The 22,958-nt window shown below is 45.8% G+C and overlaps 1 protein-coding gene across 4 annotated transcripts in view; it reads left to right on the top strand.

Annotated features, from left to right (window-relative positions):
* The window catches only part of ANKFY1 (ankyrin repeat and FYVE domain containing 1), an 81,711-nt gene that overhangs the window by 18,243 nt on the left and 40,510 nt on the right, over positions 1–22,958 (top strand). For 3 of the 4 annotated variants that reach the window (XM_045487258.1, XM_045487259.1, XM_045487257.1), the window contains exons 2-3: positions 2,430–2,622; positions 7,470–7,588. In XM_045487258.1, the coding sequence (XP_045343214.1) occupies positions 2,430–2,622; positions 7,470–7,588 (312 nt within the window). The remainder of the gene's footprint in view (positions 1–2,429; positions 2,623–7,469; positions 7,589–22,958) is intronic. The other variant, XM_045487260.1, reaches the window with a different exon arrangement.

The raw sequence follows: 22,958 nt of genomic DNA, 5'->3' as shown, positions 1-22,958 counted from the left end.
CAGGTGGGGAAGGGATGAAGTTGAAGAGAGGAAAGGAATCCTCTTTTATGAAACTGAATTGATCAAATATTTAGTGAGCCTTTGTGTATCAGGCCCTGTGATAGGCTCTGGGATGCAGTGGTGACTCAACTGTTCACACTGGAGATCAGATACGACGAGCGAGGGCCTGAATTTAGTCATAGTGGGGGTGGGGATAGAGATGACCTGAAGGGTTCCAGGGTCTTTCCCAGGGAAAGATGATTTTTTTAAAGTCTATTTATTTATTTCGAGAGAGGGGCAGAGAGAGAGAGAGAGAGAAAAAAACCCAAGCAGGCTCTGCACTGTTAGCTTGGAGCCTGATGTGGGGCTCGAACTCACAAACTGTGAGATCATGACCTGAGCTAAACCAAGAGTCAGATGCTTAACCCACTGAGCCACCCAGGCACCCCAGGGGGGAGCTGATTTTGGAGTTGGGGTAGGGTTGGGGCCATGGGACTGAGGGGGAGACATTTAGGATTACTCCTGCATTTCTCCTTCAGATAATAGGCTGCACAGTGGTGTTGTGATCAGTATAGGGACAGTACAAAGGCAGAGCAAATTTGCTTCGCGTTTTGTTCTGGGCATAGTTAACTGGAGGTCCCTCTGGGCCACTAGCGAGCAGTGTCTGTTAGGCAGATGGACGGAGGAAGCTAAGAAAAGAACTATGGGGGTGGGTCTGTGGATCACTGGCACTTAGATTGTGGCGTCAGCCGCAGACCCTGACCTGGGGGAGCTGCCTCGGGAGGGTGTAGAGTTGAGAAGAGGGTCGGGGTAGATCCCCGGGGAGCATCGGTGATCAGCGGTGGGAGGGAGGCAGAGAAGCATGGGAAAGACCGAGAACCAGAACTGGAGAGAGGGTGGGGTGTTGCAGTCGCAACAGAGGTCGCAGAGAGGTGGGGTGTGCAGGATGAGAATCCTGGCAAGTGTCTGTTGGATTTGGTAGTTAGGTCATCGGTGAGACGACGGTCCAGGGAGTGGTGGGGACAGGGCAGAATGCCTGGGGACTTGGGGTGAGGAAGTGGCAAATGGCACCTGGGGACAGAGGGCGGAGGCGGAAGGACGGCTTTGTCTTAATAGGGTCTTGCATGAGCTTCTGTGCTGAGGAGAAGGACCCAGTTGAAAGGGACTGAACTTGCAGAGAAGGGAGGTTGATGCTACAGCAGAGGATCTGAGCGCCGTGACGGGTTTGGAGTTCGTCATCGGGGGGGGACCCTACTTGGGCAGGGCGGAGGTACTTCGTCCCTGGGTAGAATTGCTGGTAAAGGGCCCGCCTGAGAATGAAGTGGGCTGGGGGGACGGTGGGCTCGAGGGCAGTGTCTGGTGAGAGCAGAGGGGTGAAGGCACCGAGGCCCCGAGAAGGGGGCCGGCAGCCCTGTGGTTCCGTGGCCGAGACCCGGATTTATAGAGGTGCCGATTGGCACGGTGCTGTGAGCCCCACCGAGGCTCAGAGCCAGGTAACGAAGGAGGGAGGTTTCCTGACTGTGTACTCGGTCCGAGAATCCTCCCTGCGTCCTAAGTTAAATTGGTCACAGGTTCTCACACCTCTGTTCTTTCCTTCTAGGGCTCCCTGGAGTTCTGTGCTTGATTGTTAGCATGGTCATTATGATTACAAAAGTTTACTTCCCCCAGAAACTCAAAGCTCTGGGGAAAGATGTGTGTGAATTTGCTCACCATGGCGCAGTCTTTAGGACCCGGTGGTCACTCGGCAAATATTTGTTGAGCTTCACGAATCCAGTGCCGTGGTTCTCCACCTGTTCAGTGTGCCCCAGCACGCCTGCGGAGTGGGACTAGCTTCTGTCCGAACCAGTATGACTGCCCCGCTTCCTTCCTGAAGGAGGGGGTGTCGGGTCGTGTGGGGGAGCGGCTAACACTGGCCCTGGGCTCTCACCCAGCCCCACATCTCACCAGCCTCAGGACCACGGGCAGACTCTCAGTGTCTCTGTGACCTGTGCGGTGTGGCTGGTGACAGTGCTGCCCTCGGGGGGCGGTCCTGCAGCTTGTGCGAGAGAGCTCACGTAGAGCTTGTAGAACGCGTGACATATAAAAATCAGGTTTCACTATAGTGGTTTGAAAAAGTGTCCTAGGTGATGCTGACAACCTTTCCTTGAGACCTCTGGCTTGAAGGTAAAGGATTTGCAGGCCAGGTACCTGTTAGCATCTTGCGTGCGTCTGTTCCTTGTCATTTATTGGCCATTGGTCTTCAGAGAAACCGAGAAGAGAAAGCCGTGGACTGGGAGGGTCTTCCTGGCCCGGGGACACAGTGCCACCATAAGCAAAGCCATTCTGGGTCCTGAAGGGGCATCGCTAAGAAATTGTCACCTTGCCGCATCCTCTCTGTGGGGGGAGAGCTTCGTGAGCGCTGTTTGCTTCGCGCCTGCCACGGTAAACGGGGATCTCTGTCTCCCTTGCAGAGGAGGTGGCCAAGTTGGAGAAGCACTTGATGCTTCTCCGGCAGGAGTACGTGAAGCTGCAGAAGAAGTTGGCGGAGACGGAGAAGAGATGCACCCTCTTGGCCGCGCAGGCGAACGGCGGGAGCGGCGGTGAGTCCTTCATCAGCCGCCTGCTGGCCATCGTGGCCGACCTGTGCGAGCAGGAGCGGTACAGGTGAGCCCCTGGACACACGGCCCTGCCGCGGCTTCCCCGGGCCACTGCGTCACCTCTCCTCTTCCCGACGCTCTTCCCAAGTTCGTGTCTCTCCAGCCAGGATACTAGCAGACCTCTAGTCCCTGGGATGTAAGCTCTTTGGGGAAAGAGTCTGCTGCTTTTATTTCCTCCTTAGCTCTGGCGCGGAGCGTGCAAATCGCGGATAGCACTGCAGATGCAGACAGGGATTGGCCTGCATGTCCGGGGGTTCCGAGGGGAAAGGTCACTATGTCTTGGGAGAATCAAAGAAGGCGGCTTGGAACCAGCGGGCAGGGTAGCACGATGGTCGAGGGGGGACCTGGAGCCACACGGCCTGCGTTAGAAGCTCAGCTGTGTGTGACAGGCTTCCGGCTCCTAATCTGTGTAATGGGCACACTGCTGCATGTGGTAGTGTTGTTGCGAGGGTTCAGTTAGCGAGTACGTGTGTTAAAGCCCTCAGACCAGGTTCTGGCACCTAGTAAGCGCTCAGTTGGTAGCTGTTGTTATGAAGTAGGTTTTGGGGTAAATGTCAGAGGCTGGGCAGGACTCAGTAGATGAAGACAGTGATGTTGCTGGTCGAGGGAGCCTGAGAACAGGCGGGGACATGGCAAGGTGTGCAGGATTTGGAGGACGGGGGGAGGGGGGGTGCCGTCTTGGGTACACGTCACATGTCAGGCCCTGGAGGAGGCGGGGCAGTTGGGTGGTTTGCGCTGGGAGGCCAAGGGGAGAGACTTGGACTTGAGCCTCTAGGAAGTGAGGAGCAGGCACTTGGCTGTCGGGCCTCCAGAGCCGAGGTGGTGTTTCGGGAAGACGAACCTGGTAACATCGTGTAGAGAGAACTGTGAAGAGAAGGGCGCAGGGCTGCGGTGGGAGTGTTGTGCAGACTGCGGACCAGAGATGAAGACGGGCCGGGTTGGAGTGGCGGCAGCGGGAATGGAAAACCGGACTCAGCTAAGCCTTCGGGAAATTCCGAGATAGATTAGGGCATTAAAACCGATCAAAATCCAGAATCGCTATCTTCCGTATTACTCGTTTATAAGACAGAGAAAAACTAAATGCCGGAAAGATAGGACGTGTGTCCTCTGAGGGAAGCACAGCCCTTTAAATTGAACGGATGTCACTGCTTGTAAAATATCATCCGTTCATTGTCTCTTTTCTTCCCCTCTTTTTTCCGTGGACAAGACAACGCCATGTTGCTGCTGGCACCGGGAAGCCTGACCTGTTTCTGGTGCACGTGTGTGTCCCCTGCCCCCAGGCTCTTCCCTCACAACTCCCACCATTCGCTCTCTCTCACTTACCCACGGAGGGTACCACTATCCTGTGGTCCCTCTGGGAGACCGTGAGAGTGAGCCTGGTCAAGGCTCCAATGGGCCTCTCCTGGGCTTCGAAAGCCTGTCCCTTACCTGGTGCGGGCCGGATACCAGATGGGGAACAGCGCTTTCAGAAAGGACTTGAGCTTTTTTTTTTTTTTTTTTTTTAATTTTTTTTTTTTTTCAACGTTTATTTATTTTTTTGGGACAGAGAGAGACAGAGCATGAACGGGGGAGGGGCAGAGAGAGAGGGAGACACAGAATCGGAAACAGGCTCCAGGCTCTGAGCCGTCAGCCCAGAGCCCGACGCGGGGCTCGAACTCACGGAGCGCGAGATCGTGACCTGGCTGAAGTCGGACGCTTAACCGACTGCGCCACCCAGGCGCCCCAGGACTTGAGCTTTTGAGATGGAATGCCTGAAATTGGAAAATCCGTTTCTAAAGCAGATGATGCTCTTTTACCAAAATAAGAATAAAAAATCCAAAAAAACCCCACAAAAACTTTGTCCTATAAACAAACATTTTGTTGTCTTTAAATATATATATTTTTAAAGTAGGTTTCACGCCCAGCATGGAGCCCATTGCAGGCCTTCCTTGAACTCATGACCCTGAGATCAAGACCTGAGCTGAGATCCAGAGTCAGACGCTTAAGCGACTGCGCCACCCAGGCACTCCCCACCGCCCCCCCCGACTTTGAATAGTATTTTGGTGCATCTCAGTAAGTGGAGTGATTAAAGAGTAGGTATTAACAAGTGTTTAAATTGAGAAATGTGGAAGAAATTGGTACGTTTATTTTTACTTAAGTTCAGGAGAAGGCTTTTGCCCCTTAAGATAGTTAAAAATGATCATATGTAGTTACTTACTGTACCCTTCTTTTAAAATTTTTTTTTTTTTTTTTCAATGTTTATTTATTTTTGGGACAGAGAGAGACAGAGCATGAACAGGGAGGGTCAGAGAGAGAGGGAGACACAGAATCGGAAACAGGCTCCAGGCTCTGAGCCATCAACCCAGAGCCTGACGCGGGGCTCGAACTTCACGGACCGCGAGATCGTGACCTGGCTGAAGTCGGACGCTTAACCGACTGCGCCACCCAGGCGCCCCATGTACCCTTCTTTTAGATCAAGCTTACATTTTTTTCTGTTAATGTGTTTGAGAAACTCTAGCGAGAGCTCTTTATGCCTCTTTAGTAACAACATTCATATTTTACAAGGAAATGCGCTTTGATTGGAATGAAAATTTAAAAAAAATTACCGGCCTCCTAATTGTTTCTGTGTAGAGTGCTCAGAAAGTTAGCCGTCTTCCATTTTTGAATTGCGTTTTTAGAAATTGCTATTATTAGAAATTATAGTGAAATCCTTGTCTGGATTTCCCTTTGGCATGTTAGACTACAAGAGAGAAAACAATTTGACCTGATATTCGTGAATATATAGAAACATTCATTTTTATAATTTTGTGGCTAAGACAGGAAACAGGCTTCATTTAAGTTAATGGAATTTGATACTTTATACATGAATTTAGAGCTTAAAAATTATTTGTGCTTTGTAAACAGCTTCCTGTTTTCATTGAATTTTAGAAATTTTATCACAGGATGTGATTTGTTGTATCTAAAAGTATTTTTTTAATGTTTATTTATTTTTGAGAGAGAGAGCACTAGCTGGGGAGGGACAGACAGAGAGGGACAGAGGATCCAAAGCTGGCTCCTCAGCTGTCAGCACAGAGCCCAACGCGGGGCTTGAACTCACGAACCGTTCGTGAGATCGTGACCTGAGCTGAAGTCGGACACTCAACCGACTGAGCCTCCCAGGCGCCCCAGATTTGTTCTGTCTTAAATAAAATATCAATTCCATTTCTTTTTTTATTTATTGATTAACAGTGTTTGCTGCTAACAGTAGTTTGTAATAATTTGAAATACCGAGTATCCTATTTTTCTGATCTAACGTGATGAGTTGCAGCTTGGTCTTAGTAGAACTACAGTTGCTGACATGCTTACATCACTATAAATACGTTCTAGACACAGCGCTCATGGAGTAAACCGTCTCTGTGTCACGCATTATATAGAAACAGTATTCTGCTTGGGTTTCCTTTTAAGTGGATGCATTCGTTCCTATAATAGATATTTATTTTATTTTATTATTTTTTAAAAGACTTTTCATTCCTCATTAAGTAGTTTTGTCACTCTTTTTTTATGTTTATTTATTTATTTTAAGAGAGCATGTACAGGTAGGGGGGAGGTGTGGAGGGAGAGGGAGAGAAAACCTTAAGCAGACTCTACTTTGAGCACAGAGCCCAACTCAGGGCTCGATCTCATGAACTGTGAAATCATGACCTGAGCGGAAATCAAGACTCAGATGCTCAAGTGACTGAGCCACCCAGATGCCCTTAGATTTTTTTTTTTTTAAATATAGTAATTTTTGTATTTAGTTTCTAAAGATTCCCAACCTAACGCATTTTTGGAGGGGAGTATGAAAATAAAAGAACATGTGAATACACAGAATGATGATAATTAAGGACTTCGGATTGCTGTGAATGAAACCATATGGCACATTCTCGTGTCAGCCCCAGCGGGTCATCCTTAGGAATTTGTTAAATGGCCAGACGCTTTCCTCCCTCAGCAGTTGACATTTCAGAGTCAGACATGTTAACTGTTTGGAAAGGTCTATTTCATGTAATGGCTTGTCATAAATATGGAAACGTGTTTGGAGAAAAGGTTTCTCCTACCCCATTTCTTTTTTTTTTTTTTTTTTTCAACGTTTATTTATTTTTGGGACAGAGAGAGACAGAGCATGAACGGGGGAGGGGCAGAGAAAGAGGGAGACACAGAATCGGAAACAGGCTCCAGGCTCTGAGCCATCAGCCCAGAGCCCGACGCGGGCTCGAACTCACGGACCGCGAGATCGTGACCTGGCTGAAGTCAGACGCTTAACCGACTGCGCCACCCAGGCGCCCCTACCCCATTTCTTTATAAATGGTTGAGTGAAAATGTCCAGTAATAGGTCTGAATGTTTCTGTGGAGGACAGGAATATAGATAGTGGGCCTCATATCCTTGACTGCTTTGTCAAAGCCAGTTTGTTTGTGGTTTTGCTGCACAACCTTGATTGTGGGCTGGTGCCACACTGCGTGCAGCCCCCTGGTCTCCAGGGCTTCTGCACAGTGTTCGTGCTTTCCGTCCTTCTCTCCCTGAAGACCTGTCTTGATCTGGTCTGTGTGAAACCTCTTCTATGTTCACCGAATATTAATGATCCTGTTTAACTGATAGGTTCACCGCCCTGAGAATCACATTAGGGAATGTCTTTGAAGCAGAACATCCCATGTGAACTGAAACCAGAAGTTAGAAATCTAAAACGTGTCTAGCAAGATAGTGTAAACATGACCCATTAGAATTCAGTGCTAACACAGAGAAGTAACTTTGCTGTCATTCTTTTTGCAGATATATGTTGAGTGGTCAATACCCATACGTTTATCATTTGTCAATCCCAGCTATATGTAATTATGATGACATCTTTCTTTTTGTGTCATCAGCGATCTGAAGATAAAGGTTGGGGGCAAGCACATCAATGCTCACAAGTTCGTCCTGGCGGCCCGCAGCGACAGCTGGAGTCTGGCCAGCCTGTCTTCCACCGAGGAGTTGGACCTGTCAGGTGAGCCTCTGGCCTGCTCAGGGCTTAAAAACCACCAGCACGAGAACTGTTGGCAGAAGATGATGTGTGTCATTTTGAAATAGTAGTGGTTTAATGAAAGTAGAAACCTTTTTTTAACCACAGGGTTTTGTGTTTTTGTTTTTTTTTAACCTTTTCATGGTTATTTTTTTATTTTGAAAGAGAGAGGGAGAGAGAGAATCCCAAGCAGGCTCCACACTGTCAGCACAGAGCCTGACACGGGGTTCCGTCTCCGGAACCGTGAGATCACGACCTGAGCCGACATCAAGAGTCGGACGTTCAACTGACGAGCCACCTCGGTGCCCTGAAAGTAGAAAACTTTTCTTATCAATTGATGGCGACCGTGAACTAGTTAAATAGTGAATCAGTGGGTTGGACTTAAATACTTCTGCTTAATACTTGACTAATAAATTGTAAATATTTGAGTATCTGCAATTTTCTTACAATTTATATAATATAAATATCTGTCCAGAAATTCTTTTCACATAATATTATAAGTATGGGAGTATGTGCAGAAAAATATTTTTCTCCCACTCCTAGAAAAAGTCTTGGTGTTCAGTTGCTTAAAATTTAATCATTGTTGCCAAGTACTTTTCCTGATGTTCAGGAATTGGACTCAGATTTAAGAGTTACTCCAGGTAACAGGGGTTGTCTTTCTCTAACACTGAAGGGTGACCATTAGGCTTCAGAATTTGAACAGGTGCACTGAGCTTTTTAACGTTCGATTTCATTGTTTTATGCCACGTTACATTGCTTAGAATTTGGGTACAGGTGGTGGTGAGTAGACTTAAAAAAAATCATTTTCAGAAGTTTACTTCAGAATTGCATTTTCATTTAGTATTTACCTAACTGCTTTAAAAAAAAAAAAGGAAATATTACATTTCAGTCTGTTATTAATAGTCATGAGAATTATAACACATGGTAAGGAGATACCCAGGCAGTAAGATGATGAATCACTTGCAGAAGTGATCGGCTGTGTGAAAATTCTGAATTACGTCTTCGTTTGCCGGTTCAGAAGGTACTGTTTGCCCAGTGAGATGGTTGTAACAGAGTCCTCGTCCTGTGGAAATGGATCGTTCGAGGCCAGGGCAGGGTGTTAATTGCTTTGTCTGAGGTAGAGAAGACCAGCGCGGGCCGACAAGGAAGGTGTCCGAGGGGCTGACACGTGAGCAGTGCTCAGAGGTTAAGTGGACATTTACCTCAAGGGTTTAGGGGAGCAGGTGCTCATGCTTCTCCACTGTGAGTGAACTCTGTCTCTGCAGGGTCATTTCTAGGGTTTAATCTGAGGTCCGTAGTTCAGAGTTGCAGACACACACATATCTGTGCGTGTGTACACATGGCCGTGTGCATTTGTACCTATGACAACACGTCTCCTTGGGAAATGGTCTTCACTGGAAGGACCATGCGATTGAAATCTCTGCGCAGAGAGCTTTTCTCTGAGGCCATAGCTCTTTGATCCCATATATAACAGAGCTGTGGATAACTGTTAAAGCCCATTAGATCATGAAGTGTTCTTTACAAGATGCATGATAGGATCTTAATCACATGACCAGATAATTTACAAAGACCAGAAGAAAGTATATGATATGGGAAATACTCAACTTGGGTAGAAGAAAAGTTCAGAATAAGTTGCCATCTTTTGGTATCTATCAAAACATTACCAAAAATTGATGATCCCGGTAGCTTGAGCTTGTGAAATTGGTACCCTTGCACATGGCCAGTCACATTATAAACGACTCTGATAGTTTTGGAAAACAGCTGCGCTGTAGAACAGTCTTACTTTCTTCTACCCTCATCCTCTGACTTTGTCGGATGGATTCTGCCTTCGGTAATTCAGACAGCGTGTTTATTGTAGTTTCACGTGTCCTCATGAAGTGCTGAATGGAACCAAATGAGTAAGCATGGGAAAATCAGACATGACTGCTTTCCAGAACAAACAAAAACTATGTAAAAACGCAGAAAACTGCATTAAGTTATAAGAAGCCTAATGCAGACTTTTAAAATTTAAATTTTACATTTTAAATAAAACTTTACATTTAAAATTTTGCTTTTCCTTTTTTAGTACATCGTAACATTTAAGAGCAGCTGTAACTCAGCGACTGACCACAAGATTGCATCACTGAGAATCAGGAGGTTAGAAGAGGTTTAGTAAATGTCCCTGGACTCCTTCCTTCCTGTTATAAACCGTAAGCCTAGTTTGCCCTGCTATGCAGTCAGCTGTCAAGAGCTTTGGTAGATGAGGCACTTGCCAGGACAGCTGACAGTTAAGCCTGTGTCATCGTGACTTTCTACACACGGTTTATCCATGAAGCGTGTCCTGGGGGCGGGTTCCAAGGAGGTGGAGGTGTGGGTGGACTGGTTCGTGTTCACGTGTGTGTTTTGCCCAGCAGTCCTGCTGCGTGGCCTGGGCGGGGCATGGGTCCGGTCGCCCGAATCAGGTTACAGGCAGCAGCCAGTGCCCCCGAAGCCTGTGTGTTGTGCGGTACCTGAGGTGCTAACCCTGTGCGGCTGGCCGGCAGTTTGAGGGAGACTGGGCGTAGGCTCTTGTAAACACGTGCGTAAATAGCAAGCAGGCGGTGTTTTTGTGGTTGAACTTTTCCACACTAAAGGAGCTGATAAAATCATTTTACGAACTTACTGGTGTTTTGTTTCTTCAAAATGATTTCATCCGTGTCACAGAGGGCAGACACTTTTCAAGGTGCTAGGGATACGGCAGTGAACAAAATTAAATTCGTACTCGGCATGGAACGGACGTTCTTAGATGGACTTTCCGAGCTCACATTTTCTTTTGAAGTGCTTGTGTAATTGGTAGTTCTTTTTTTTTTTTTTTTTTTATTTTTTATTTTTTAAATTTTTTTTTTTTCAACGTTTATTTATTTTTGGGACAGAGAGAGACAGAGCATGAACGGGGGAGGGGCAGAGAGAGAGGGAGACACAGAATCGGAAACAAGCTCCAGGCTCTGAGCCATCAGCCCAGAGCCCGACGCGGGGCTCGAACTCACGGACCGCGAGATCGTGACCTGGCTGAAGTCGGACGCTCAACCGACTGCGCCACCCAGGCGCCCCAAGTAGTTCTTAAAATTCAAAGCAAGCACTTGACTTGTGTGAGTCACTGTAAGAATTTCAGCATGTGTTGGTGAAGATACAGTCGGGCATTAAATGCTAAGTATTTAAAACATGTTTGGATATATGAGAGGTTTCTTGACTCATGCCTTGTTCCAAAGAGTACAAGGTTTTGTGCCTGCCACGATGTGCTGATAAAGGCACAATGATTTCTGTAGGATTTGCCATAAACACATAACCTCAGTGTAATTGTGAGAGAGTATCAGACAAACCCAAGTTGAGGAACATTCCACAAAATAACTGGCCCCGCGTACCTCAAATCTGCTAAGGTGATGAAAGACAAGGTGAGAATCTGTTACAGATTGGAGGACAAGGAGACAATGAAATGCAGTGTGGATTCTGAACCATAAAAAGGACACTGATGGGGAAATTGGCAAGATTTGTAAAGGTCTGTAATTAGGTAACAAGATTGTATCATTCCTAATTACCTGGTTTTGATTATTGTACTATGAGTACATAAGATGTCAGCACAAGGGGAAGATGGGCAAAGTGTGTCCTCGAACTCTGTAACTTTTCTGTTAGTCCGAAATTATGTCAAAATACAAAGATAAGAGGGTACAAATTTACTTTCTCTTTCTTTATTATTTGAAGTATAAAGATACTGGCTTGGTAAAGGTACTGATTGGTCAACTCGAAAGAGAAAGACTGTAACCAGTAGCTAACATGGTGTAACGAATCTCAGGACCAGGAGGAAGAGCTTTGTGAAGTAAAATGGTTTGTTTCTGGCAAAGCGACTGGTTCGCAGCCGCTCAGCTCACACTGTGAGAGGCCCCAGTGCATTGGAACGGCTGTTTTGAAGACAGAGTTTCCTGCGTGCTTTCTGTAGCAATGACCTTGTGTTTCCCTAGCGTCAGTGTTTATGGGGAGTCGCTCAGCTGGCCTGGGGTGTGTCCAGGGTCACAAGCCGTCCAGAAACCAGAAGGCATCCTCCTCCCTCCCGTTCGGTCTGGCTGGGCGAGCTGGGCGGGAGGCGGCCCGTGCAGTGGCGCGTGCACCGGGCCCCAGGCTCTGCGCGAGGCTCGCAGGGGTCCTCAGCCGACCCCCAGGGCCCCGCATGCCGTTTTGTTTCAGGAGAAGGACGGCAGTGCTCAGCATGTGCTGGACACCCTGTGAACGACAGTCTCCTTCCTGGTGGCTCTGTCGCAGTATTAGGGCGCTCCTTCAGACGATACCCATGGTGGTTTTAAAGTATGTCCATAAATTATTTGATATTCCTCCCTTGAGAAGCGGCGTCCGGGGCGCCAGGCCGGCTGGGCCAGTGGAGCAGGTGAGGCCTGATTGCGGGGTTGTGTCGTGCCACACGTTGGGTGTAGAGATGACTTCAAAATAAAATTTTAAAAATTAAAAAAAAAAAAAAAAAAATAGGTGGGGTCCTAATTCCCCTCCCCCTGGTTTAGCTGACCAAGCTAAATGGTAGGTTGTGGCAAAGTGACAACACGTTACTTGAGAGACAGGCTTGGGGAAGGCGTCCTGACTTCCTCTTGGGTCTTTCAGAGAAATTAGCTGCTGTGTGGGCAGGAGAGCACACGGCCTGGCAGGCTCTTGCCAGAGATCTCTTAGAGCCTCAGAAAATCTGTTTTATCTGTGGTTATATCCCCTTACCCAACCCTCGTGTTGCTTTTGTGTTTTTCTAACTCTTGGTTCTGCTAACTTTGTGTGTTTGTTTCAAATAGTTTTTTTTTTTTTTTGTAATAATTAAAGTAAACCTTTTTATTCTTCCTGTAGTTTTTCAGCAAATTTTGCTCAGCATTTAAAAAAAAAATTTTTTTTTTAACATTTATTTATTTTTGAGACAGAGAGAGACAGAGCGTGAACGGGGGAGGGGCAGAGAGAGAGGGAGACACAGAATCGGAAGCAGGCTCCAGGCTCCGAGCCATCAGCTCAGAGCCCGACGCGGGGCTCGAACTCACGGACCGCGAGATCGTGACCTGGCTGAAGTCGGACGCTTAACCGACTGCGCCACCCAGGCGCCCCTCAGTAGCATTTTTAAAGACATAATTAAAATCATAAATGGCACAAACCTGGCTTTTTAAATTATTTTATGACGTTATGTCAGGAATGCATAGCACTGTCCTTGTTCTTCATGCATTTTCCATTTGGGGGTGAGGGCTGTTCCCTGAGGGGAGACGTCTTGTTCCCTCACCCATCGTCAGGTAGACTCAAATACACTGGCCCTTGCTGATTCTAGTCCCTGTGAATAGGGCTTTTTTTTTTTTTTTTTAATTTACATCCAAGTTAGTTAGCCTGTGGTGCAACAGTGGTTTCAGGAGTAGATTCCTTGATGCCCCTCCCCCATTTAGCCCATCCCCCCTCCCACACCCCCTCCAGTCACCCTCCGTTTGTTCTCCATATTTATGAGTCTCTTCTGTTTTGTCCCCCTCCCTGTTTTTAGATTATTTTTGTGTCCCTTCCCTTAGGTTCATCTGTTTTGTCTCTTAAAGTCCTCCTATGAGTGAAGTCGTAGGATATTTGTCTTTCTCTGACCGACTCATTTCACTTAGCGTAATACCTTCCAGTTCCATCCACGTAGTTGCCAATGGCAAGATTTCATTCTTTCTGATTGCTGAGTAATACTCCATTGTATACATATATACAACACCTTCTTTATCCATCATCCATCGGTGGACACTTGGGCTCTTTCCAGACTTTGGCTCTTGTCAGTAGTGCTGCTGTAAACATTGGGGTGCGTGTGCCCCTTCGAAGCAGCACACCTGTAGCCCTTGCATAAATACCTAAATGTAATTGCTGGGTCATAGGGTAGTTCTGCTTTGAACTTTTTTATTTATTTTTTATTTTTTTTTTCAACGTTTATTTATTTTTGGGACAGAGAGAGACAGAGCATGAACGGGGGAGGGGCAGAGAGAGAGGGAGACACAGAATCGGAAACAGGCTCCAGGCTCTGAGCCATCAGCCCAGAGCCCGACGCGGGGCTCGAACTCACGGACGGCGAGATCGTGACCTGGCTGAAGTCGGACGCTTAACCGACTGCGCCACCCAGGCGCCCCTGCTTTGAACTTTTTGAGGAGCTTCCGTACTGCGCTCCAGAGAGGCTCCACCAGCTTGCACTCCCAACAAATAGTCTCCATGTCACCACAGCAGCACTGAGGTGTAGTGACTACCGTGTGGGAGTAGAGCCCCTCGCACCCGGCCCGTATTCGCGCCCTTACCTGCAGGGTGGCATTGTGGGTGAGCACCGTCGTGTGCCTGCATCTCACAGACAGAAACCGAAGCACGGCGACGCTGAATAACGCACACCAGCCACACGGTAGTAAGTGTGCAGGCCGCAGTTGGAAACCCATTCGGCTTGGCTCAGAATCCACACCAGTAACCACAGTGCCTTGCCGCCTCTCACTTTGGCTTTCTTTTGCTTCCAACTTCATGGAGGTGTAAAGGGCGTGAAATAAACTGCCCACCTTAAAAGTGTACAGTTTGATTACTTTTGATAGAATTGTGAAACTGTCAGCAATGGAATGACAAACATTTTCACCTCCCTGAAAGTTCTTCTTGTGTCTTTTTAATTCATCCCTTTTCCATCCACATCCCCAGCCAACCACCTATTGGCTTCCATTCATTGTAGATTAGCTTGCATTTTCTTTTCTTTTCTTTTTTTTTTTTTTAATGTTTATTTATTTTTGAGAGAGAGAGACCAAGAGCGCATGCTGGGGAGGAGCAGGGTGGGAGGGGGACAGAGAATCCAAAGCAGGATCTGGAGCAGGCTCCATACTGACAGCAGAGAGCCCTATTTGGGGCTGGAATTCGTGAACCGTGAGATCATAAGCTGAGCCAAAGTCAGACTCGCAACCAGCTGAGCCACCCAGGCACTGCGATTGGCTTGCATTTTCCAAACTTCTGTGAAAACAGAATGGAATATATAGGATCTTTTTTTTTAAGTTTATTTATTTATTTTGAGAGTGTGCAGGCACACACATGAGCAGGGGAGGGGCCGGGAGAGAGGGAGAATCCCAAGCAGGCTCCACGCGGGCAGCGTCGAGCCAGATGCGGGGCTCAGTCTCATGAACCTCAAGATCATGACCTGAGTCAAAATCAAGAGTCAGGTGGCTTCATTCCCTCAGCTTAAAGATTGAGAGATTCGTCCAGAATCTCCATATGTTATGGTTTCCATTGTTCGTTCCTTATCACTGCTGAATAGTATTCCACGTGTGCACACACCACAATGTGTTGTTCGATTTGCCTACGTTTGGCTGTTACAAAGATTAGTATGCTCAATTGTGTGTCATTGTGTAGGCACTCGTTTTTGTCCCTCTTGGGCAGATACTTAGGAGTGACTGATTTTAGGAAACAACCCACCCATTCTGGGAACGGACGTATCATTCACACCCCATCAGCATTGTGTGTAAGAGTTCTGGTGGCTCCAAGTCCTTACTGACCCTTAGGAAGGTTGTTTCTTGTTTATAATGTTCACCACACAAAGGGATGTGGAGTGCATCGTGGTTTTATTTTACATTTCTCTGAGGACATTATCTCACGTGTTATTGACCATTTGTGTGTCTTCTTTGTCAGTTTGGTTCACATCTTTGGCCCTTTTATTTTATTTTTATTAAAAAATATAGTTTTAGTGTTTATTTCCGAGACAGAGCATGAATGGGGGAGGGGCAGAGAGAGAGGGAGGCACAGAATCAGAAGCAGCTCCAGGCTCCGAGCTGTCAGCACAGAGCCTGACGCGGGGCTGGAACTCACGAACAGTGAGATCATGACCTGAGCCGAAGTCGGACGCTCAACTGACTGAGCCGCCTAGGTGCCCCTCTTTTGCCCTTTTAGAAATTGGGTTGTCTTCTCAGTTTTGAATTGTAAGCATTCTGTATGTAATCTGGATACAAGTTATTTGCCTGGAAGCGAGCATTCTTGCCTTGTTTCTGATCTCAGAGGGAAGCAATGAGGTCTTTCATCGCTGCATGTAACTTAATTGTTGGGTTTTCGTAGACGTGCTTTATAAATTTGAGGATTCCTAGTGGTTTGAGATATTCTAGGACTTGGATTTGAATTTTATCACTTTTTTTTTTTTTTTTTTTTTTTTGTATCTACTGAAATGATTCTATAGTTTTTCTCCTTTATGCAGTTAATGTAGCAAACTTGCATCCCTGGTCCACATCCCTTGTGGTCCCTGTACTGTCGTCCAAGTTGTGGACTTTGCAGCTTTCTCTTCTTATCCTCTTAATGTGGATAGCAGTGGTGACTGGTTTCGTTGCTGGTATTGGTGATTTATGTTCTCTCCATTTTTTTTCCTTGATCAGTCTATTTAGAAGTCTGCCAGTTTATTGATCTTTTCACAGAATCAACTTTTGGCTTCATTAATTTTCTCTTTTGTCTGTTTCCTGTATTTTTAATTTTTGCCTTTTCCTTCCTTCTACATACTCTGGACTTACTTTATTCTTATTTTTTCCCCCTAGTTTCTTAAGGTAGAGCCTTAGATCATTTATTTTTTATCTCTTTTCTGATGTAAGGATTTAAAAGCTCCACAGTTCCCTCTAAGCACCGTTCTAGCTGCATTCTGCAAATTCTGATACATTGTGATTTAGTTCAGGCTGTATTCTCATTTTCTTTGTGATTTTTTTTTTTTTTTTTTGACCTGTGAGGTATTTGGAAGTATGTTGTTTAATTTCCAGATATTTGGGTTTTCCTACATACTTCATCATGACTGATTTCTAATTCTGTTATTGTCCGATAACATACTTTATATGATTTTGATCCTTTTAAACTTATTGAGACTTGTTTTATGGCTCAGCACATGGGCTGTGTGGTGAATATAAGTGAACTTGAGCAGGAATTGTACTCTGAGATAGTGGTAGATAGTGTTTTGCACGTGTCTGTTAGACCGGGGTGTTTGAGAATACTGTTCAGGCCTTCTGTATGTTTCCTTTTTTCTTTTGTGTCTACTTCTGTCTGTGCCTAGAAGGCGGGTGCTAACACCTCCTGTAATTTCAGGGTTGTCAAGGTCTCCCTTCAGTTCTGTCCATTTTTTCTTCATATATTTTGGGCCTTGTCATCATACACATGGACGTTTCTAATTATAGTGACTTCCTGATGAAGTGTGGCTTTTATCATGAAATGATCATTTTTATTTCTGGTAACGCTCTATGTCGTGAGGTCTATTTCTGATGTGAAATGGTCCCTCTGGCCTCCTTATACTTACTGTTCACATGGTGTATCTTTTTGTATTTGTTTTGCTTTAACCTCATCTGTGTCTTATATTTCAGTGTGTCCTCTGGACAGCATCTAATGAGGGCTTGCCTTTTTATCTCTGCTTTTTAAGTGGAGTGCTTAGACCACTAATATTAATGTCATTATTTTTATGAAGAAGGCTACCATTTGATTTGTTCGTCCCATCTTTTTTCCTGTTCTCCGGGGTTCTCATTTTCTTGCTTCTTGTGGATAATTTGGACTTTTAGTATTCGATTCAAATTTGTTGACTTCTTGACTGCCTCTCTTTGTATTGTTGTTTAGCGATTGATCTAGGGCAGAGTTCCTCAGCCTCAGCATTATTGAGATTTGGGGCTGTTTAAGTCTTTGTTGTGGCCGTTTTCCTGTGCATTGTGGGATAGTTAGTAGGACCCTGGGTCTCTACCCCCTTGATGCCAGTTCTGCTTCCCCAGTTTTGAACCAGAAATACCACTGGACGCTGTGAGACATCCCTCAGAGGGCAGACCTCCTGCAGGGCTCACATACGCCCCTCACTTTGTGTGGAGGATTTATAGTCTGTTTGTGCTGCATCAGGTAAAGTGTGAAACTTGTGCAACCATACAGGTCCCATTAATGCCTTTACCACGGACCTTTACTTATAGCTGTCACACGTGTCCTGCGGGCAAACATTGAAAACCCCACTGTGAACAGTGGTATGTTTTTCAGCAGACTTAGGAGTGAGAAGTTTATATTTGCTCAGATGTTTCCATTTCTTTAGTTCTTCCTTCATTCGTCAAGATCCATGTTTACATCTGGGATCATGTCCCTTCAGCCTCAAGAATTTCCTGTAACATTTCTTCCAGACCAGGTCCGTCAGTGAGACTCTTCCCTCATCCGAGGATCTCTCTCCTTTGCTTTCATTTCTTTCTTTCTTTCTTTCTTTCTTTCTTTTTTTTTTTTGAGTTTGTTTATTTGAGAGAGAGAAAGAGCACCAGCAGGGATGGGGCAAAGAGAGAGGGAGAGAGCATCCCAAGCAGACTCCGTGCTGTCAGTGCAGAGCCCAGCGCGTGGCTGGAACCCACAAACCTTGAGATCATGACCGGAACCGAAGTCGGACGCCCAACCGACTGAGCCAAACAGGTGCCCCTGGAGTTTCTTGATTTCAAATGTAAAACCTCATGTCTGTCACTGAATTTAGAATAGTCTTTTTTTTTTTTTTTTTGGAATATTCTTGACCATCATTTATTCAAACATTTTTCTTCCTTCATCTCATCATTCTCTCCTCTGAGACTCCAGTGACACACACACGAGACCAGGTCTCCTCGATGCTCTTTTTTTTCCTTCCCAATTTTATTTTTCTCTGTTCTTCAGACAGGATAATTTCTGTTGGTCTGTGTTCAAGTTTGCTGACTTTTCTGTTGCCATTTTCATTCTGCTGTTGAGGACATTGAGTTTTCAATTAAATATGTGTGTTTTTCATCCTATAATTTCCATTTGTTCTTTTTATAGTTTATATGCTGAAAATTTCTAACATTTTTAAGTGTGTTTTCCTTTACCTTCTGGAGCATAGTTATCCCAGATATTTTCATGTCTTTGGTAAATTCAATATCTGGGTCATCTTGGGGTTAGAATATGTTGTCTCTTCCCTTGAGAAATGGTCATATTTTCTTGATTTTTTTTTTTTTCCTATATCAAATGATTTGGATTGTATCCCAGACATTATGGTTATATTTTGTAGGCTCTGGGTCCTGTATCGTCCTCCGGAAAATACTGGCTCTCCTTAGCTGCAGACTGAAAGTCGCCCCACCTTTTGTGGGTAGTGGCTCAAATCTCACTTCAGTTCTTGAAGCTGGGCTGGGCCATCCGTGCTCCCAGGGGAGCCCAAGGCCGTGTGCATTCATATGCAGAACTAGATCTCCCTTACTCCCCTGCTCCCCTGGGCCTCTTTTCCGACTGCATCTGGCCAGAAAGAGGGTGTTTGTGACAGAGGGTTAGGGGTCCAATGCTCACCGCGCCAGTGTTCATCTCTGACTGGGGTCTGTCCTCAAGGCAAAACCGTAGGGAAAACATGGGGACACTCATCCAGTGCGGTTGCCTCTTCACGTTTGGCCTCTCTCTTCAATTGTACAATTTTGTGTGCTTTTCCGAATCCTCAGGTGACTGTTTTCTGGTGCTCTGTCTAGAGTTTTTAGCTATAATCAGTTAAAATAGGACAGGTTGAGGGGCGCCTGGGTGGCGCAGTCGGTTAAGCGTCCGACTTCAGCCAGGTCACGATCTCGCGGTCCGTGAGTTCGAGCCCCGCGTCGGGCTCTGGGCTGATGGCTCAGAGCCTGGAGCCTGTTTCCGATTCTGTGTCTCCCTCTCTCTCTGCCCCTCCCCCGTTCATGCTCTGTCTCTCTCTGTCCCCCCAAAAATAAATAAACGTTGAAAAAAAAATTAAAAAAAAAAAAATAGGACAGGCTGTTACCCTGCCATGACAGAACTAGGACGTGTAAATTTTTATTCCTTTTTGACACAGGGATTATTTACAAGTATGGTTTGGAGTTTATTTCCAAGAAATTATAGTTAAGCGTATATGGTTAAAGTGACTAAAGAGGATGCTTTTACTGGGGCACCTTGGTGGCTCAATCGGTTAAGCTTCTGACATTGGCCCAGGTCATGATCTCACAGTTCGTGAGTTCGAGCCCCGTGTCAGGCTCTGTGCTGACAGCTCGGAGCCTGGAGCCTGCTTCGGATTCTGTGTCTCTGTCTCTCTTTCTGCACCTCCCCAGCTCGTGCTCATACTCTGTCTCTGTCAAAAATAAATAAACTTAAAAAAAATTTTTTTAAAGAGGATGCTTTTACTGATGAAAGATGCAATCTATCACAATTTTGTAATTTTATGAATCAAAAACTTGGGTAAAGTAAATGAAGTAAAAATAGTTGGCAAGTTGAAGACAGTTCAGTTGGAGTCATAGGAGGATATTCAAAACACTTGGCAGTTTTTTTTAAGTTTATTTTGAGAGATGGAGAGAGCTTGGGTGTGGGAGCGGGGGAGGGAGAGAGAGAACAAGGAGGCTCCACACTGTCAGCACAATCGGCCGCGGGGCTCAAACTCACGGAATGATCTGTGAGATCATGACCTGAGCCGAAATTGAGAGTCTGCCGCATAATGGACTGAGCCACCCGGGAGCCCCAGTTTTTTACAGATTAAATACCGGATTTGAGTAACGAAATTAATTCCCTCAATATGCTTCATTTAATGGCTAATTGCCTACTGACAAGTTTATTCCCATTCTTTTCAAATGTCTTCTAAAACATTTATTTAAAATCAAATCAAAACAAAAAAACGGGGCCACATAGAAAATCTCCAGTTCTCTACAAAGCGCGGCTCTGTGCCTGGACTGCCGTGAGGTCAGAAGTTTCGTGCGTGCGGTCACCGTTTCAGCAACCTGTGTGCTGGGCCTGCCCAGGGGTGAGTGGCTCTAGGGGCAGGTTTGCCGTGCGGGTCGCAGAGCCCATCCCGCACCACCGCTGCTCTGTCCCAGCCTCAGCGTGGATCTGTTTCCAGTGTGGTCTGCAGACTGAGGAAAGAGTCAGGGCCGGACTGGGAACACTCAGAGATCACTTGAACTTTACTTCATGTGAAATTTTGAGGGCGCCCAGGAAATGCCTGCTGATTGTGGGTTTTAAGAAAATTGTTTGGGTTTTGGTTCATCAACTGTCAGGTTTATTGGTTCGGACGATTGAGGGAGGGTTATTAAAGGAAACCAGCCAAACTTCAAAGCAGAATCGAATTACCACAGGGAGGTTCGAGGCTGTGTTTGGGCTCTGGTCAGTAGGCTGAGCTGTCGTGTGCAGCGAGGGGGCACGCGACACTGTGCGAAGGCCGTGGGGGTGCGGTTCCAGCACGCTGGCGACTCTCGACAGATCGCATGGCCCACACGTCTTTCCTTGAAGAGCCCACCGACCTATTAAGCCCAGTTTATGAAGCCAGCCTAGAAGCTGATGCTGCTTCTGAATACTTTAGACATAGTTGAAGGACTTCTTCAAGTAGATTAAGTAAATCTAATTAGATTTTCATGTGATTTAAAAATGTTTTTTCTCCCAAAACATCTTAAAAGTGCTATTATTCCTTTACCAGGTAAGAGAGAAAGGAAAAAATAAACTGTAACGTAACCATGGTTAGAATTTTGGCATGTTTTTTCTTTCTTTTTTTTTTTTTTAAACATTTATTTCTTTTTGAGAGAGAGAGAGACAGAACACACATGGGAGTTGGGGAGGGACAGAGAGAGGAGACAGAATCTGAAGCAGGCTCCAGCTCAGAGTCCAACACGGGGCTCGGACCCACGAACCGTGAGATCATGACCTGAGCTGAAGTCGGACGCTTAACCGACTGAGCCACCCAGGCGCCCCTCTTCTTGTTTTTTGTAAGATTTTATTTTTTTAAGTAATCTTTACACCCAGCATAGGGCTCGAACCTACGACCCTGTGATCATGAGTCACACACCCCACAAGCTGAGCCAGCCAGGTGCCCCGGGGTGTATTTTCTTTCAGATTTTTTTTTCTTTTTAAATTCTTTTTTTTTTTTTAATTTTTAATGTTTATTTATTCTGGGAGAGGAAGAGAGAGCACGAGAGCATGTACGAGAAGGGGAGGAAGAGAGAGAGGGGGAGAGAATCCCAAGCAGGCTCTGTGCTGTCAGTGCAGAGCCCGTTGTGGGGCTCGATCCCACGAACTGCGAGCTCATGACATGAGCTGAAATCAAGAGTTGGGACGCTTAACCATCTGAGCCACGCAGGTGCCCCACAATTTTTTTTCATTATGCCTTTTTTTTTCCTTTCCATATCAGGCTGTTTTAGGGAATGATGGGTAAATCAGTGTGGAGCAAATAAGTCAGGAGCCTCTGGTTCCATTCGGCATTGCCCCCTTCAGCCCTCTCCTCCTGTATTTGGAAGGGAAGGGGATAATAAGCGCTAATCATTTGTTGCCTAATTACCAAGTTAATAAGAGGTTCCTGGCTTTTGCTGCACCTTTCCTAGACAATCAAGAACAGAGCTCTGATTCCTTAACCTTTAGCCAGCCAGAATCACACGGAGGACGTGTTAAATAAAAGCCAGATGCGGCCCCTCCCCAGAGTTTCCGGTTCAGCAGGTCTGGGCAGGGCCCAGGAGCTTCCGGCAAGTTCACGGGTAGTGCTGATTCTGCTAGCTGAGGACCACCATGATTTTAATGACCTCTCATCTCCACTGCCCTTACTCTAATCAAGGCTTGCCTCTAGTGGAAATCATAGTTTTAGATATTTTATACTACAGTTTTCATCCCAAGAGTTTCCCCAAGTTTCTGTAGAGTCTTTTATTTTAACTTAAAACATTATACAAGTAATGCATGTTCATTAAAAATCAGGAAAATGAAAAATAATCTCAAAGAGAAGCTAGTCATAGGTTCTACCAGGGTTATCTTAGTCTGTCGTTCTGTTGTCTCAGTAGATAGACACCTGGCCAGCTCAGTCGGTGGAGTGTGTGATTCTTGACCTTGGAGTTGTGAGTTCAAGCCCCACATTGGGGGGTAGAGATTACTTTAAGAAAATAGGTTGATAGTCTGTTTATGGCCATACCTCCCTGGATGTCCTCAGTCTTGTCTGACCTTAGAGGGTGAGCGGGCTTGGACCTGGTTAGCATGAGTGGGTGAGCCCCAAAGCCGTATGTGTATGTGTATGTGTCTATGCGTACTCATACACATATACACACACAAATATATTGCAAAAAAAATGAGATTTACTACCTGTATTTTTAGCTTTCTTTTTTATTTATTTTTTTTTTTTTTACATTTATTTATTTTTGAGAGACAGAGTGAGACATAGCACAAGCAGGGCAGGGGCAGAGAGAGAAGGAGACACAGAATCTGAAGCAGGCTCCAGGCCTCGAGCAAGTGTGCGGCACAGAGCCTGACATGGGGCTCGAACCCACGAAACGTGAAGTCATGACCTGAGTCAAAGCCAGTCACTTAACCGACTGAGCCACCCAGGCGCCCCTTTAGCCTTCTTTTTTAAACCAATATAGTGAGTATTTTTTCTAGGTTGAATACAGATCTAAGTAATTTTAATTGATGC

The sequence above is a fragment of the Leopardus geoffroyi genome, chromosome E1, assembly GCF_018350155.1.
Source record: "Leopardus geoffroyi isolate Oge1 chromosome E1, O.geoffroyi_Oge1_pat1.0, whole genome shotgun sequence".
NCBI classification, from domain to species: domain Eukaryota; kingdom Metazoa; phylum Chordata; class Mammalia; order Carnivora; family Felidae; genus Leopardus; species Leopardus geoffroyi.
Note: the sequence above shows the minus strand (reverse complement) of the source record. Positions and strands in the feature narration are given on the sequence as shown.